This window comes from Lithobates pipiens, unplaced genomic scaffold (assembly GCF_037356315.1).
Source record: "Lithobates pipiens isolate NorthernLeopardFrog02 unplaced genomic scaffold, aLitPip1_a1.2 Scaffold_8, whole genome shotgun sequence".
Lineage (NCBI taxonomy): Eukaryota > Metazoa > Chordata > Amphibia > Anura > Ranidae > Lithobates > Lithobates pipiens.
In genome coordinates, this window is record NW_027507903.1 from 45592185 (window position 1) to 45607424 (window position 15240).

A 15240-nucleotide genomic window follows, 5' to 3' on the forward strand; every position below is an offset into this window, starting at 1 on the left:
ATTGGTTTGCGCAAAAATTATAGCGTCTACAAAATTGGGGATAGATTTATGGCATTTTTATTTTTTATTAGTAATGGCGATCTGCAATTTTTCTTGTGACTGCGACATTGCTGCGGACACCATTTTGGGACCACATTTATACAGCGATCAGTACTATAAAAATTCAATAATTTCTGTATAAATGTCACTGGCAGGTAAAGGGTTAACACTAGGGGGCGATCAAGGGGTTAATTGTGTTACTTAGGGAGTGAGTTTAACTGTGGTGGGAAGGAGGAGACCGATCAGTGTTCCTCTGTACTGGTAACACACACGCGGTCTCCTCTCACCTGACAGGACGTGGATGTGTGTTTACACACAGATCCACGGTCCTGCTTGGTTATCGGGATATGGCGGGTGCCTGGCGGACATTGCGGGCACCAGCTCCCTAGTGATGCGGCAGGTGCACGCGCCCCCCCCCCCAGGGCCGGGAAGCCCAGGACGTCATATGACGCCTGCCCAGAATGGGAGATCCCTCCTGCGGACGTCATATTACTATGGACGGGGTATGAAGTAAACTGGCCATACATTCTACAATTTTCTTATTCAATTTTTAGATTTACTTTCAACTATGTAGTGCAAGGGCCTGCCTTACTGCATACAAATTGAAAGTGATTCGGTCTGACCTCATATTTTATGGTTTTGGTAAATCTAAAAGAAAACTATACAATGCTATTGTATAATGTAAGGCCAGCCCATTAGATGTACTAGTAGATTCAGGCTAGGTTCACATCTGTGAATGAGTGCTGCAGGAGGGTATATACGTTGCACTAACATGCAATCGCAAGGGGAAAAAAAAAACACAGTGCTTTAAGGCCCCTTTTCACACGGGGGGGAGGGGAGAATCTGCTCAGCGGGCAATTGCCCCGTTTATCCCCCACTGAGCCGGCGGGGGACAGGTCTGTCTCTGCTCACTGTGCAGGGACGGACTTGTCAGAGCCCAGCTGATCTCTATGGGAAGATCAGATGAACACAGACATGCTGTCCGTTTTCACTTGATCTCTGCAGATCGGATGGCAGGCGGGTGTCAGCGGACACATCTCCACCTGCTAACACAAGTCATTGGGTGGCCCACTCACAGCCGCCTGGAAAACGGACAGGTGGATCGGAGTCTATCATGTAAAAAGGGGCCAAAAACGGAAGTAAGGATTTTTTTTCTTCTTTTTAAAGACTGATACCAACCTAGGTAGATACGGCACTGGCCTGATGCTGCAACTGTCCCCTGCCAGCTCTAAGGCCTCATACACATTAGATTTTCTGCAGATTTTTGTCCTCAGATATACCAAAACGATATAATATGAGGTCAAGCCAAACAGTTTTTCTTTTGAGACTTTGCATAAACGAACAGTGGACCATTGCAAATACCCTTGTCTGTGTCAATTGGTTTGTCTCAATGCTAAGGGCTCATTCACACATGGCAAAATGAATCTGGTGATCCCCTTATGCAGGCCATACACGGTCGAATTTCGAATGAATTTTCTTTTCAAAATCAGAAAATTCGTTTTTTTTGTGATCCGATGATGCCACCATTGATTTTCGAAATTCGGCCAACCAAGCCTTCAATTTCACCTCATGTTGGTACAGAAAAGAATTTTCTTGGCTGGGAATCTTCTTTTATCTCCATACATTTTCTTTTCTTATTACGTTTCTCGCACAATTCTCCCATCATTGATTAGAAAATCGTTAGTTTTTCTAAAAATTTCCAACATGTCCGATTCCTCAAATTTTATTTCCGCACGAAAATCGGCTGTTGCTGCAGCCCACTAATGGTGCGAAATTCATACGAAAATTCTTAAGATACGATTTTCGAAAGAAAATTCTTTCGAAATTCGAACCGTGTATGGCCGGCATTAAAATCACCCACCTGAACAAAGGCATGCAGCTGTTTGGGGGTTTCATACATGTCGCAGCCAGAATGCCTTGCTTTGCAGCAGACATTAAGCATTGTCACATTCAGTGGACAATAACAACCCACTGAACGTGAATAGTGCCATGCCGCAACCGCCCTGTGACGCACGTGGTTGCAGCACAGCAAGTTGGCATTTCCAGGGTTAAAACAGGTAGCAAGGAGGGGACATATCGCCTCTTCATCAGAATACCAGGAGTTTGAAGCACACATCCCACAATGCATATGACCTTAAACGCAAGTACCACCTGGTACAGCATCCAGCCGCAGCATGCTACACCTGTGCCTCCCGGGTACACGAAGAACCAGGACTGGATGGTCAGGAGCTGGAAACACCCTGTACAGGTGGTCTTATATTGGTTTAGCATGGCACAATAAGAATAATGCATATCTCATGCCTGCTGGGCCACTGGAAAAGCTGGACATCATGGTAACATTTGGCCTTACTAGAGGGACGGTTGCAACCTTCCAGGTCCTACGAAAGCAGCTACCCTCTACAAACAGGTCAGAGGGTTGTATGATCTGCACCACCAAAGAACGTATTTATTTATGAATGAATTGCAAGGCATTCTTTAAGTGGAGGAGGTACAGATCATATCACCACTGCTCCTTCTTGCAAACTTGTTAAACCCAAAATGCCTTCATGAAAACAAAAATATAAAGGCAGTGAATGGTGGCAGGGTCAAGTGAGCGGCAGTGAAGTCACCCCCTAGAGCAGTGGTCATCAACCCTGTCCTGAGGGCCCACTAACAGGCCAGGTTTGCAAGATAACGGAAATAGATGACAGGTGATATCATTTGCTGCTCAGTGATTGGAGTATTCTAGTCTGCATCTCCCCCAAGGTAATACATAAAACCTGGCCTGTTGGTGGGCCCTGAAGACAGGGTTGGTGACCACTGCCCTAGAGGACCTGAAAGATCGCATCAACTACTACAATAATTTTTGTCTTATGCAGCAGCCCGTTAGACATGAGACATGCATACTTACGTTGGACCAATGCAAGTGCATTACACTATATTACCAAAAGTATTAGGAGGCCTGCTTTTATATACACACACACACACACACACCAAGTTCCATTAAAACATGGATTAGCGAGTTTAGGGTGGGAGGAACTTGACTGGCCTGCACAGAGAACTGATCTCAACCCGATACAAACACCTTGGGATGAATTAGAGCTGAGAATGTGATCCAGGCCTTCTCTTCCCACAATCAGTGCCTGACCTCACAAATGTGCTTCTGGAAGAGCGGTCAAAACTGGCTTCCCAGAGATGAAGCTGTTCTAGCTGAAAAGGGTGGGCCAACGCCATATTGAACCCTATGGACTGAATGTGCATGTGGAGGCAGATGTCCTAATACTTTTGGTAATATAGTGTATGTAATTCAGATATCTGGAGTTCAGCTGTATAGCCTGACAGCTCACAGTATTGAAACTTAGTTTGTCTTTAAAAAGTGCAACTAAAAAGGCAAACCCCCCCCACCTTTTTTTGGGGGGGGGGGTTTATAACCCCTTGCCAGTTTTTTGCCATCTGTGTTCCTTTGGGGGAAGACTTCACTTCACTTCCTGTCCTATAGTTTAAAAACACACACAGGAAGTGAGAGGAGATCCCTCCAAAAGTGAAGGAATCCCAGGGTGTCACTAGTGTCTCCATTGAAAGATTTACCCTTAACCCAAATTTATGGAATTTCCATTACCTTCAATGATAAACAGGAGAAATGGAGAATGTGAACCTCCCAAAATGGGGGCACAGACAGCAATAAAAACTGACAGCTGTTCCAATCCCTCTGCATTCTACCCAAAATTAAAGCACTGCCAACACGGATCTTTGTTGGACATACAAATGAGTTCCATTATGGGAACTTGTCTGTAAGTAGGGGGGACTTACTGTAGTTACACTTTAAAAAGGGAAATGTACATTTATATAAAAGCCTTGTACAAAAACACACACAATTTTCTTTCTTTTTTTTTTTTTTTTTTTAACAAGTGTGGTGTGGACAAAGGCTCAAAGCCTTGCCTCGGACAAACTTCACCGAATGAGCGTTTCATCCAAAGTTTCCAAAAACATACCTTTTAATAGGTGAAATAAATACTCCAGTACAGCAATGTAAAAACAGACATTAAAAAAATGACAATAATTTTATTATAGTGTACAAGTCAGAAACATTCTTACTGTAACCCACCCTCCCAACAGTAAGTCAGCACATGGGAACATCGTTTGCTTTGCCTCGTTCTGCAGGCTCCTCACACACCCCATTCACACTCTGTTGCAGATTTCAAAAAGGGAGCTACATCCAGCAGCTAAAAAGCCATACAAATGTCTACAAATAAAACTTGAGGTAACTTTTTTTTATTCCTGCAGATCATACACAGCGATATTCTGATGGAACGTCTGGAAGACACCGGCTAAAACCGCACCCAGCACGGATTTTAAAGCCCTGATAATGCCACTTTACTGCCAAAACTGGTACTGAAAGGAGTAAAAAGGAGGCTTAGCAACAAAATCGTCATGAATGGCAGGGAGTGGTCAATGAGAACGTTACATCTTTAAATTATTGTAATAGTGCAAGTTATTTCAACGTCTGATGACAAAGGAATTATGAAGATCATTGTAAATCGCGATGAACAGCTTTCACGTCAAACACTGCGCACAACTGAAAGTGAAACTTTTTAGAACCCTCTTCATCCTAAAATAAAGCCTTGGTTACTTTCCCCCCCCTCAAATCGATGTAGGACCGGGCTTACATTGTCTACAGCAGGGATATGCAATTAGCGGACCTCCAGCTGTTGCAGAACTACAAGTCCCATGAGGCATAACAAGACTGACAGCCACAAGCATGACACCCAGAGGCATGATGAGACTTGTAGTTTTGCAAGAGCTGGGAGGTCCACCAATTAGATAACCCTGGTCTACAGAAGCAAGCCACAAGGACTTGAGGATTATTCAGAAAGTCCATACAAACAGTAACAAAATACCGTGCAATGCGCAGCAACTCACAGCATCCTCTCACCATGATAATCGGCTGCTATGCGCTTCTACACATCACTGCACTTCCTAAATAAACTCTTATGTTCAAAAGGGACTAAAAGTAATTACCGTACAAGGATTACCAAAATAAAACCAAAAAGGATCACAGGATTACAAAACAATTCAATCTAAGGTGAAATTGAAAGGACTGATGGCACTCTGGTTCCTTTAGTATCTATTCAGTGCTATGGGGGAGATTTACCAAGACGGGTGCACTCAGAAACGGGTGCAGCTGTTCATAGTAACCAGCTTCTTAGACTCGATTTACATTTATGCATGTTGCTTTTGAGCATTTGCCTTTTTTTTAACCACAATTTGTTATGCCTTTTTTTTTTTTGGGTGAGGGGGGGGGGGGGGGGTGCGGCTTTAAAAAAAAAAAAAAAAAAGAAATAGCAAGAGGAAAAAATAAAATAAAAAAATTGCACTACTTTTCTGCAGCTTCTCCATTGAAATAGATTGGCAAAAAAAAAAAAAACGCACTGGTTTGGGTTTAAAAAAAAATGCATTGATGTGAACATGTTCCATAGGAACCCAAGGAAAAAAAAAAAAAAAAAGCATGAAAAACGCATTGGTGCGAAGGGGTGCCCAACAGCAGCTTGCTCAAGTAAGCTTTATAAATAAAGCCCGGTTCACACTGATGTGACAATCACTAACTGTGGTGCAGTGTGAACCAGGAAGCCGATTGGTTACCAGGCACAGCTGCGCCAGATTCTGCTTTTACCAGCTTTAGTAAACCTCCCCATATGCATTTTAATAAATGGTTTTGGCTGAACCACTAAAGCCCAACAAAGGGGGGGGGCACTACCCTTGCAGTGGCGCCCCCTAAATGCTTGTGTCTAGGGGTTACAGGAACAGGCAGGATTACTAACCCCATCTCCCCCCCCAGTTATCACATACAATGAAGGGCTGTCAACCCTGCAATGTACATGGTGGGGTCAAGTGTGTAACCTTAGCAGAAGCTGTGGGGGGACTGGATGCATTGCTGGAGGGCAGAGAAAGGTAAACATATTTCTCCTTATTACAGCAACCCTAAAAATAACAAGCATTTAACCCTTGCAGAAGGGCGGGGGTAACAAGTTTCATTAACACAAAAAGTTTAAGTCCCCATTCACATCTGAGCCAACCTGTTCCTGAAGTGCAACAGTGCCCAAGATGAAGAATCCCAAAGGGCCCACTCACACCGAGCATGGTGTACCTTCTTGCGTGACAAAATAAAAGTACATTAGCTTCTTTGGGTCACAATAGACTCATAGGGGGGAGATTTACTAAAACGGATGGACACAGAATCTGGTTACTAGGTACAGCTGCACCAATCGGCTTCCAAGTTTTATCCCCTGTTCACGTCGGGCCGATTTGACATATCAAATCAGAGCCTATTGCTGGCAATCACACTGTCCGAATCAGTGAAACACCAACTTTGCAGAACCACCCTGATCCCCAAAAGTAGTTCCTGCACTACTATTGGAGACTTCCGGGGCGATTCCAGTTGACATCTGTGTATGAACCCACATAGTGTCTTTCAAATCACCCCCCCGAACTCGCACGGAAATGCAGCTTTGAAATCCTGCAAGGTCAGCTGAATTTGCACAATTTCAAACTCGCCCTCAGTGTGAATGAGGACTTATGGTCAACTGAACAAGCTGAAGTTAGAAGAAAACAGGTTACTATGCAGAGCTGCACCAGATTCTGTGTGCACCCGTTTTAATAAAACCTGCCCCATAGACTTTAATGGGAATGCCAGAAAAAAGAAAATCCCAATTTAATAGCCTACAGGGTAAAAAAAAAAAAAAAAAAAAAAGTGCAATTAAGCTTCTTTACTAAAACACCCCCCCTCTAGCATTGCTTGGCTACACCCACGCATGAATAAGGGACCAGGATGTCAGCATCTTACCAAAGTTTAAAGGAAGCCCTGTTCATTTGATGCCCATAATCAACCACTCAACTGTTCTCTACCAATATAGCAGGACAAGAAGAATGTTCGGGGGAGATTTACTAAAACTAGTGCAGCTGTGCATAGTAGCCAATCAGCTTCTAACTTCAGCTTGTTCAATTAAGCTTTGATAATAAGGCCTCATGCACACGGACGTTTTTACAGCCACTTTTTTGAGCTTTTTTTGCAGCTTAAAAACGGCTGTCCATGTTAGTCTATGGCTTCATGCCCACCTAGGCGTTTTTGAGCTGCAAATGGCATAGGCGTTTTTAAGCTGTAAAAAAAACCCAGGACCAGTGCGTTCCGTGGCGTGGAGCTAGAGCTGTAAAAACGCGAATCGCGGGAAAACGTGCAAAAAAGCGCATTAACGCGCAAAAACGCGCAACATATTTTCTTTGTTTTCTGAGTGCTATAGCCAAGAGATGTGTTTCTTAAAAAACGCTACTTAACGCTAAAAAACGCCAATGCAAAACGCGGTAAAAATCAAGTTTTTAACAACAATTTTTCCAGGCATCGGAGCTAGCTTTGCAGCCAGTTTTTTAAAACGTCCGTGTGCATGAGCACTAAAACCTGGAAGCCGATTGTTTTCTATGCAGAACTGCAGCAGATTTTGCACTGTCCAGTTTTAGCAAGTCCCCACCACTAGTGTCCGCTATAGGCAACAAGAGCAGTTCTTCCCTCAAACAAAAAGGGTATTTATTTCAGAATATTGGAAAAAAATTGGTGCCATCAGCCTCAAAAAAAAAAAAAAAATATATATATATAAAATTAAATCCAGAAATGATACACTGTGTACTGTTAGTGGATGAGAGGCTCAGCCCTACAATGATTTGATGTCCATCTTTAGAAAGTTAAAATGAACCTGTCTTCACATAGGAACAATCAATTGGCTTACAAGTTCTAAATGAAATTCAACTTAATAAAAACAATGCTGTTATTTCAATAATCGGTAAGCAATGCACCAGAATAAAATGTCCTGTACTTCCCACACAGGGAACTTCTCCTTAAAGCTCATCTCCAGGGAAAGGCAAAAATGCTTCCGTGCACTGAAAGGGTTACATGCACATTTGTGTGTAGGGGACCAGGTAAAAGCAGTTTTTCATAGATCCTCTTCTCCCAGGTGGTGGACAATCCCTTGACATCCTCAGGTCCAATGCAGGGCTATGGGCTCTACTATGGACTTGATGATGCAAGAGGACCTGTGACTGCCAGCGCATAGGGGAGAAGCTGCATGGACTGGTCTTACAACCAGGAGCGAGCAGAAGAACCAGAAAGTAAAACTGTTTCTCCCAGTCCACTACACCCAAGCAAGCATTTAACCCTTGAAGTGCAGTTGAAGTCCCTCTGACAGGGAGAATTTTTTTTCCCTTTCCTGGAATTCAGCTTTAAAACCATTAAACCACTGGAGCTGTGGGATGGAAAGAACACACACACACGATTCATGCGCATGTCTACATATCTGCATTGGAACAATTTGTTTGGCACCCCACCACCCTTATACCAACATAGGCACAAGTGAATTCACTTTGACAGGTTCTGCAATCATATGACAGTCTCCCGATATGAGCTTGGGCATCCTCGGAACCAATCTAAACCAAACGCCGGCTTTTTTGCGACTCCAATAAGCTGTCTGCCAGGACAGCTCCCAGGCATTGAGGGGCAATAAATCACACAGTACAGTAGATAGGAATATGAAGGATGCCCAAACTCTCCTCTCCATCGGGGCACGTTTGGATACTAGTCTAAACGCACCTGAGTGTTCCCTCTATTAAGCGGTCACCTGTAATGGGCCAATCATAAGCAGCTGAGGGAATACACAGGTGTGTTTAGACTAGGATACTAACACACCCTGGTAGAAGTGAACTTGGGCATCCTCCAAACTCATCTGTAAGCCCCAAGTCACACGAATGCGTTGCGTGAAATACAGCAATTCCTGTGCTTTTTTTTCCCCGCACTGCAAGTGCACTGTTCTTGCGGTCTCCTCTGGGTATCAATTAAAAATAGTCATCCCAAAAGCGCTCGCAAAACGCAGTGAATTTGCCTGAACTAAATTGCTCGGGTATGAACACCCATGTTATCCAGTTCCACTGTGGGAAAAAAATAAAACAAAAAATTATAAAAAAAATAAATAAAAAAAAGTCAAGTCTGTCTGCACCTTTTTTCATACGAATGTCATTTGTGCCATTTAAAACGAATGGGCTCAACTTACACTGAACAGAATCACAAGCGATTTGCACAGGAATGCGATGCGATTCCTGTGCAAATCACATGCAATGTGACAGAGTAAACCAAGGCTAAACTGAGGATTTTTTTTTGGACTCAAGCTGCGAGCCGGGTTAGCTCCCAGGACTTGTGGGGGGAGGAATGAAATAGCCTACAGCTCACAGGAGTCCAAAAAAGCCAGAGCTTTGGTTAGAAAGGAGTTTGAAGGACGCCCAAGTTCACTTCCACCAGAGTGTGTAAGGATCCTAGTCTAGGTCCACCTGAGTGATCACCTGTGCTAGGCAATAAATAAGCAGAAGCGGCTGTAGGACATGTAATGCCTCAACTGCTTATGATTGGCCCAGTACAGTGACAGCTTCCTGGTGGGATTGCTCAGGTGGGTTTGGACGAGGATCAGAACACACCAGAGCCCATCTCTAATCTCTACCACCTGCCATGAAGAAATGCAATGCTCCACCAGCACCTCCAGGTCCGAGGACACTCGGCCGCCTTCATATATTACGGGCTTTTTGCGTGTGAACCAACATTCTTTGGTAAGATGAAGGGAGGGCGTTTCCTCCCCCGGTTCAGGGGGACTTCACAGAATTGGAGTGCACTGGCGGCAGAGTCCTCGGAGACGACCTCTCTCTCAGGGCCTGAGATAACAAGTTGCAGCCGTCGGAGACAGCGCATGCCGAGCTCCTCAAGCGGTCCTTGTAGTCCGTCATCTTGCTGCTGCCATCAGAATGCTGGGCTATATCCCTGAGGCACTGAGTCAAGAGGACGCAGGCGGACACCACGCTCATGGCGCCCCCCAGGATGGCGGTCTGCACGGCCTTGCCCTCTTGGTTGAGTGTGGCCGCTTTGCCCAGAAACTGGGGCTCGGTGGCGAAGCCAACCAAGGCGTGGACCGCCTGCACCAGGGGCCCACCGAACAGCACGCAGCGGTTCCTGGAGAGTTCACTGGGGGCAGTCTTGACTTCCTTGACGCAGGCGAGGAGGGCGGTGGCGCTGGTGCTCATGCACTTGACGCCCAGCTTGAACTGCTCCTTGGCGAACTTGTCCCGGGACTTCTCGCTGGCGACCACGCTGGCGTCGGTCAGGATCTTGAGGTTCTTGGAGACATTCTGGGAGATCTCCAGGAGGAGTTGCGGGGTCAGGTCCTGGAGGGGCACCGTCCTGAGCAGGGCGCAGCTCTGTTCCACCTCGTGCCGGCACCGGGTCACCCGGTAGCGGTCCACCAGGCCGGGGAGGGCAGCGTGGGAGCCGGGCACCTCAACCGCTGCCAGGTACGCGGCATGGGCGGAGAGTTCCACCAGAGACACCACCAGGTCCCCCATCTCCTGCAGGCTGTCCCCCACCTCTGCAAAGCGGCCCATGTTCAGCTGGCTCTGCACATCGTGGGTCAGGATGGACAGCCCCTTGGTTCTGGCGATCACCGTGTCCCGGCACTTCTCAAAGGCCTCCCCCAGCTGAGTACCGGAGCTCTCGGGGGGGTGGACGGGCCGGGGCTCGCTGGACAACAGCAGCAGATCGGCCACCAGCTGCATCTTGGCCTTGCACTGGTCGCAGATGCTCAGCAGCTTCTTGCGGGGCTGGGAGCCGCCCGCTCCGGAGGGCACCGAGGACCGGGCGGAACCGGAGCCGCCGCCATCGCTAGCCATCCCGCCGGGGGCAGCCGCTCATTCCTCTGCGGGATCGCCGCATCATCCCCGACTGGCTCTTCACGCCACGACCGGCCTCATGGCTCCTCGGTGGTGACCGGAGAAAAGAAGCGGAAAGGACGGAGACCCGCCCAACACCAGCTGTCTCTTCCCGGCCCGGATAAGGAACGTGGGACGGCGCCGCCCTGTGACGTCATCCCTCCGACAACCAAGAGGCGGAGGCAGCGACATCTAGAGGGCGAAGGGCGGTACTGCAGCGCACGGCGGCGCCGTGATTGATGAGCTAAGAAGCGTTGCCAGGAGACGCGTGCGGACTGATCTCACCAATCACTTGCCGCTGCTTTCCCGCCTTTTCAGTTCCATCAGCTACTGTACATCTGTGCAGATCAATGTCTAGGGTTAGGCACCCTCTTTCGTCATATATAAATTGTCACATCATCATGTTAAAGTGTAACAAAAGACAAAACCTTTTCTTTTTCATTTTGGATAGCGACCCTGTCACTCTTTTGCCATCTGTGTCCCATTTGGGAGATTTCCCTACACTTCCTGTCCCATAGGAAAAACAATGATTTCCGTTCAAAACACATCCAATTCGCATAGATGTGAACCGAGCCTTACAGCTGAACTCCAGGTATGATCTGTGTTCTAGTGACACCCTAGTATTCCTTCGCCTTGGGGTGATTTCCTCTCACTCCAAAGTGAAGGAATATTAGGGTGTCACTAGAACACAGATCATACCTGGAGTTCAGCTGTAAGGCTCGGTTCACATCTATGCGAATTGGATGTGTTTTGAACCGCATCCAATTCACATAACATGCACAGAACGGCTTTTGAAGCCATCGTAAACTCTCAAAAAAACAACAACCCTGCAAGGCAACAGCATAATGTGCTAGTATGCATCGCATACTAGCACATTATGAAATACCCCAGGTACCCGGTCACCCCTGAGGGGGTTGACATGTTCCCCTGACTCCCACACATGCTGACCCCTTGATGAGACCCTCTGTCTCTTGGCTTCTGGCTGGGCCGTTCTGACCCATCAAAGAGACTTCTGTCTTGTGAATTCTGGCTGGGCCATTTGACCCCTCAATGAGACCTCTGTTTTGTGTCTTCTGGCTAGGCCTTCTGACCCCTCAATGAGACCCCTGTCTAGTGGCTTCTGGCTGGGCCCCTGACCCCTCAATGAGACCTTCTGTCTCGTGGCTTCTGGCTGGGCCCTCTGACCCTTCGATGAGACCCTCTGTCACGTGGCTTCTGGCAGGGTCCTCTGGCCCCTCGATGAGACCTCTGTCTCGTGGCTCCTAGCAAGGATTATGCAATAATGATGCCTGAACCACATTTTGTATATTACCAGTATAAAATGTCCCAGTCTAGAATGTAGCTAATTATAGCATTGTCTGGGATATGCAATACCTCTCTGGGTTTGGGTTTTCTAAATTCTTGACCTTTATTGTTTTTTACAGTCTCTCCATATCATTTATAACTAGTACAGGCTGGGATTTATGCAGGTATGCAGGGCAGGACTTAGGGTGGTGGGGGCCCCCGGGCTTGAGTTACTTTCGGGCCCTATTTTCTATACATTACCATATTTATTGGTGTATAACATGCGCCAGCATATAACACGCACCCCAAGTTTAGGAGGGAAGTTTAAGGAAAAAACTTACATTTAAATGCCCATCAATGCGGCCTTATCAGTGTCCATCTGCAGCCTTGCCCATCCATCTGCACCCTTGTCCAGTTTAATTTGCAGCCTTGTCAGTGTAGCCTTGTCATTTGCAGCCTTTCTACAGTATCATTTAAAGCCTTGTCATTGCAGTCTTGAAGTTTAAAAATGGCGCCACCAAGATACAGAGTCTTGTGTATCTCAGCGGCTTTTGGGTCCTCTCGGCGGCTCTCAGGTCCTCTCACAGTCCCGAGCGGAGCCGAGAGTAGCCGAGTGTACTCGGCTTGACTCACAGTCACGCCCAGTCCCTGTGTTATGTCCATCATAGGGCGGGACTGGGCGTGACTGTGAGCGGAGCCGAGCAGAGTACACTCGACTATGTATCTCAAGGGGTCCATGGGGCCCCCTATTGGGCGGGGCCCATGGGCTTGAGCCCAGTCAAGCCCAATGGAAAGTCCAGCCCTGCAGGTATGGTATCTGTCATGTACAGTGCCTTGAAAAAGTATTGATATCCCTTGAAATTTCCCACATTTTGTCATGTTACAACCAAAAAGGTAAATGTATTTTATTGGGATTTTATGTGATAGATCAACACAAAGTGGCACATAATTGTGAAGTGGAAGGAAAATTATAAATGTTTTTATACAAATAAATATCTGAAAAGTGTGGCATGTATTTGTGTTCAGCCCCCTTTACTCTGATATCCCTAACTAAAATCTAGTGGAACCGATTGCCTTCAGAACTCACCTAATTAGTAAAAAGAGTCCATGTGTGTGTAATTGAATCTCAGTATAAATACAACTGTTCTGTGAAGCCCTCAGAGGTTTATTAGAGTAATCTAGGGAACAAACAGCATCATGAAGGCCAAGGAACACACCAGACAGGTCAGACATAAAGTTGTGGAGAAGTTTAAAGCAGGGTTAGGTATAAAAAAATATCCTGAGCTTTGAACATCTCATGGAGCACTGTTCAATCCATCATCCAAAAATGGAAAGAACATGGCACATCTGCAAACCTACCAAGACATGGTTGTCCACCTAAATTGACAGACTGGGCAAGGAAAGCATTAATCAGAGAGGCAGCCAAGACACTCTGGAGGAACTGCAGAGATCCACAGCTCAGGTGGGAGAAGGTGCTCTGGTCAGATGAGACCAAAATTTAACTTTTTGACCTAAAAGCAAAACACTATGTGTGGCGGAAAAATAAAACTGCGCATCACCCTGAACACACACAATCTCCACCGTGAAACATGGTGGCGGTAGCATCATGTTGCAGGGATGCTGTTCTTAAGCAGGTACAGGGAACCTGGTCAGAATTGATGGGTAGATGGATGGACCCATATACAGGGCAATCCTAGAAGAAAACCTGTTAGAGTCTGCAAAAGACTTAAGACTTCCAGCAGGTAATGACCCTAAATATACAGCCATCGGACATTTTCCGTCGGAATTTCCGACAAACAAAATTTGAGATCTGGATCTCAAATTTTCTGACAACAAAATCCATTGTCGGAAATTCCGATCGCGTGTACACAATTCCGACGCATAAAGTTCCACGCATGCTCGGAATCAAGCAGAAGAGCTATTGAACTTTTTTTCCGCTCCTCATACTTCACCGCGTTCTTGACATTCGGAATTTCACAACAACATTGTGTGACCGTGTGTATGGACGACAAGTTTGAGCCAACATCCGTCGGAAAAAATCCTATGAATTTTGTTGTCGGAATGTGCGATCGTGTGTACGAGGCATTAGTGATCCATTGGTGTTCTCCGTCCAAGTCTTTCATTGACATCCCTCCACTCCCCAGTTCTCATTCACACTCGAGTATGAGAGTAGCAAGGCAACTTATAGGTGTCTTTTGTGTGTTTGTACAAGCAACTTGTAGTATTGGGACAGAATTGTGTGTTTTTGGCCTCATAAACTGTTTAAATGGGCGGGCCTGAAAAAAAGAGACTAAACACACATTTTTGAGGAATCCCCACTAAAGCGGAGGTTCACACAAAAATTGAACCTCCGCTTTTCGGAAGCCTCCCCCCCTCCGGTGTCACATTTGGCATAAGACAGGTATTTGCACCCACTTCCGGGCATAGACTCCCATGGGAGTCTATGCCTCTTCCTGTTCCGCCGCGCTGTCTGCTGGGACTCACACGGGGTCCCAGAGATAGCAGAGGCCATTCGATTGTGCTGTGAGACTCGCTCATGCGCAATAGGGAACCGGGAAGCGAAGCTGCAAGGCTTAATTTCCTGATTCCCTGACTGAAGGTGGCGGCGGCAACATCGAGGGACAGTTCGGCCTCAGGTTCCGATATCACTGGACCCTGGGATAGGTAAGTGTCCACATTTTAAAAGTCAGCAGCCGCAGTATTTGTAGCTGCTGACTTTTAAAAATATATATATTTTTTAAAACTCCCGCTTTAACCACTTGCCTAGCGGGCATTTTCACCCCCTTCCTGCCCAGGCCAATTTTCATCTTTCAGTGCTCACACATTTTTGGTGACAATTACTCGTTTTTTGGAGACAAATAGAGCTTTCTTTTGGTCGTATTTAATCACCACTGGGGTCTTTATTTTTTGCAATACAAATGAAAAAAGACCAAACATTTTGAAAAACGTAAACAAACATTTTTCTTAGTTTTGCAAACAAGTAATTTTCTTCTTCACTGATGTGCACTGATGAGGCAGCACTGATGGGCACTAATAAACTGCAAATAAGTAATTTTTCTTCTTCGTTGATGTCCGCTGATGAGGTTGCACTGATGATTGGACACAGCTGATCACATGGTAAAGGGCCGCTGTGATTGGCCCTTTACCCCGATT

General features: G+C 46.2%; 1 protein-coding gene across 1 annotated transcript; it reads right to left on the reverse strand.

The window, feature by feature from the left end:
* Positions 1 to 9027: 9027 nt before the first annotated feature.
* On the reverse strand, positions 9028 to 10971 carry TLNRD1 (talin rod domain containing 1). The gene has a single exon (XM_077473302.1). It carries the CDS (start codon positions 10762 to 10764, stop codon positions 9688 to 9690), a length of 1077 nt encoding a protein of 358 aa, XP_077329428.1. The 5' UTR covers positions 10765 to 10971; the 3' UTR covers positions 9028 to 9687.
* Positions 10972 to 15240: the final 4269 nt, after the last annotated feature.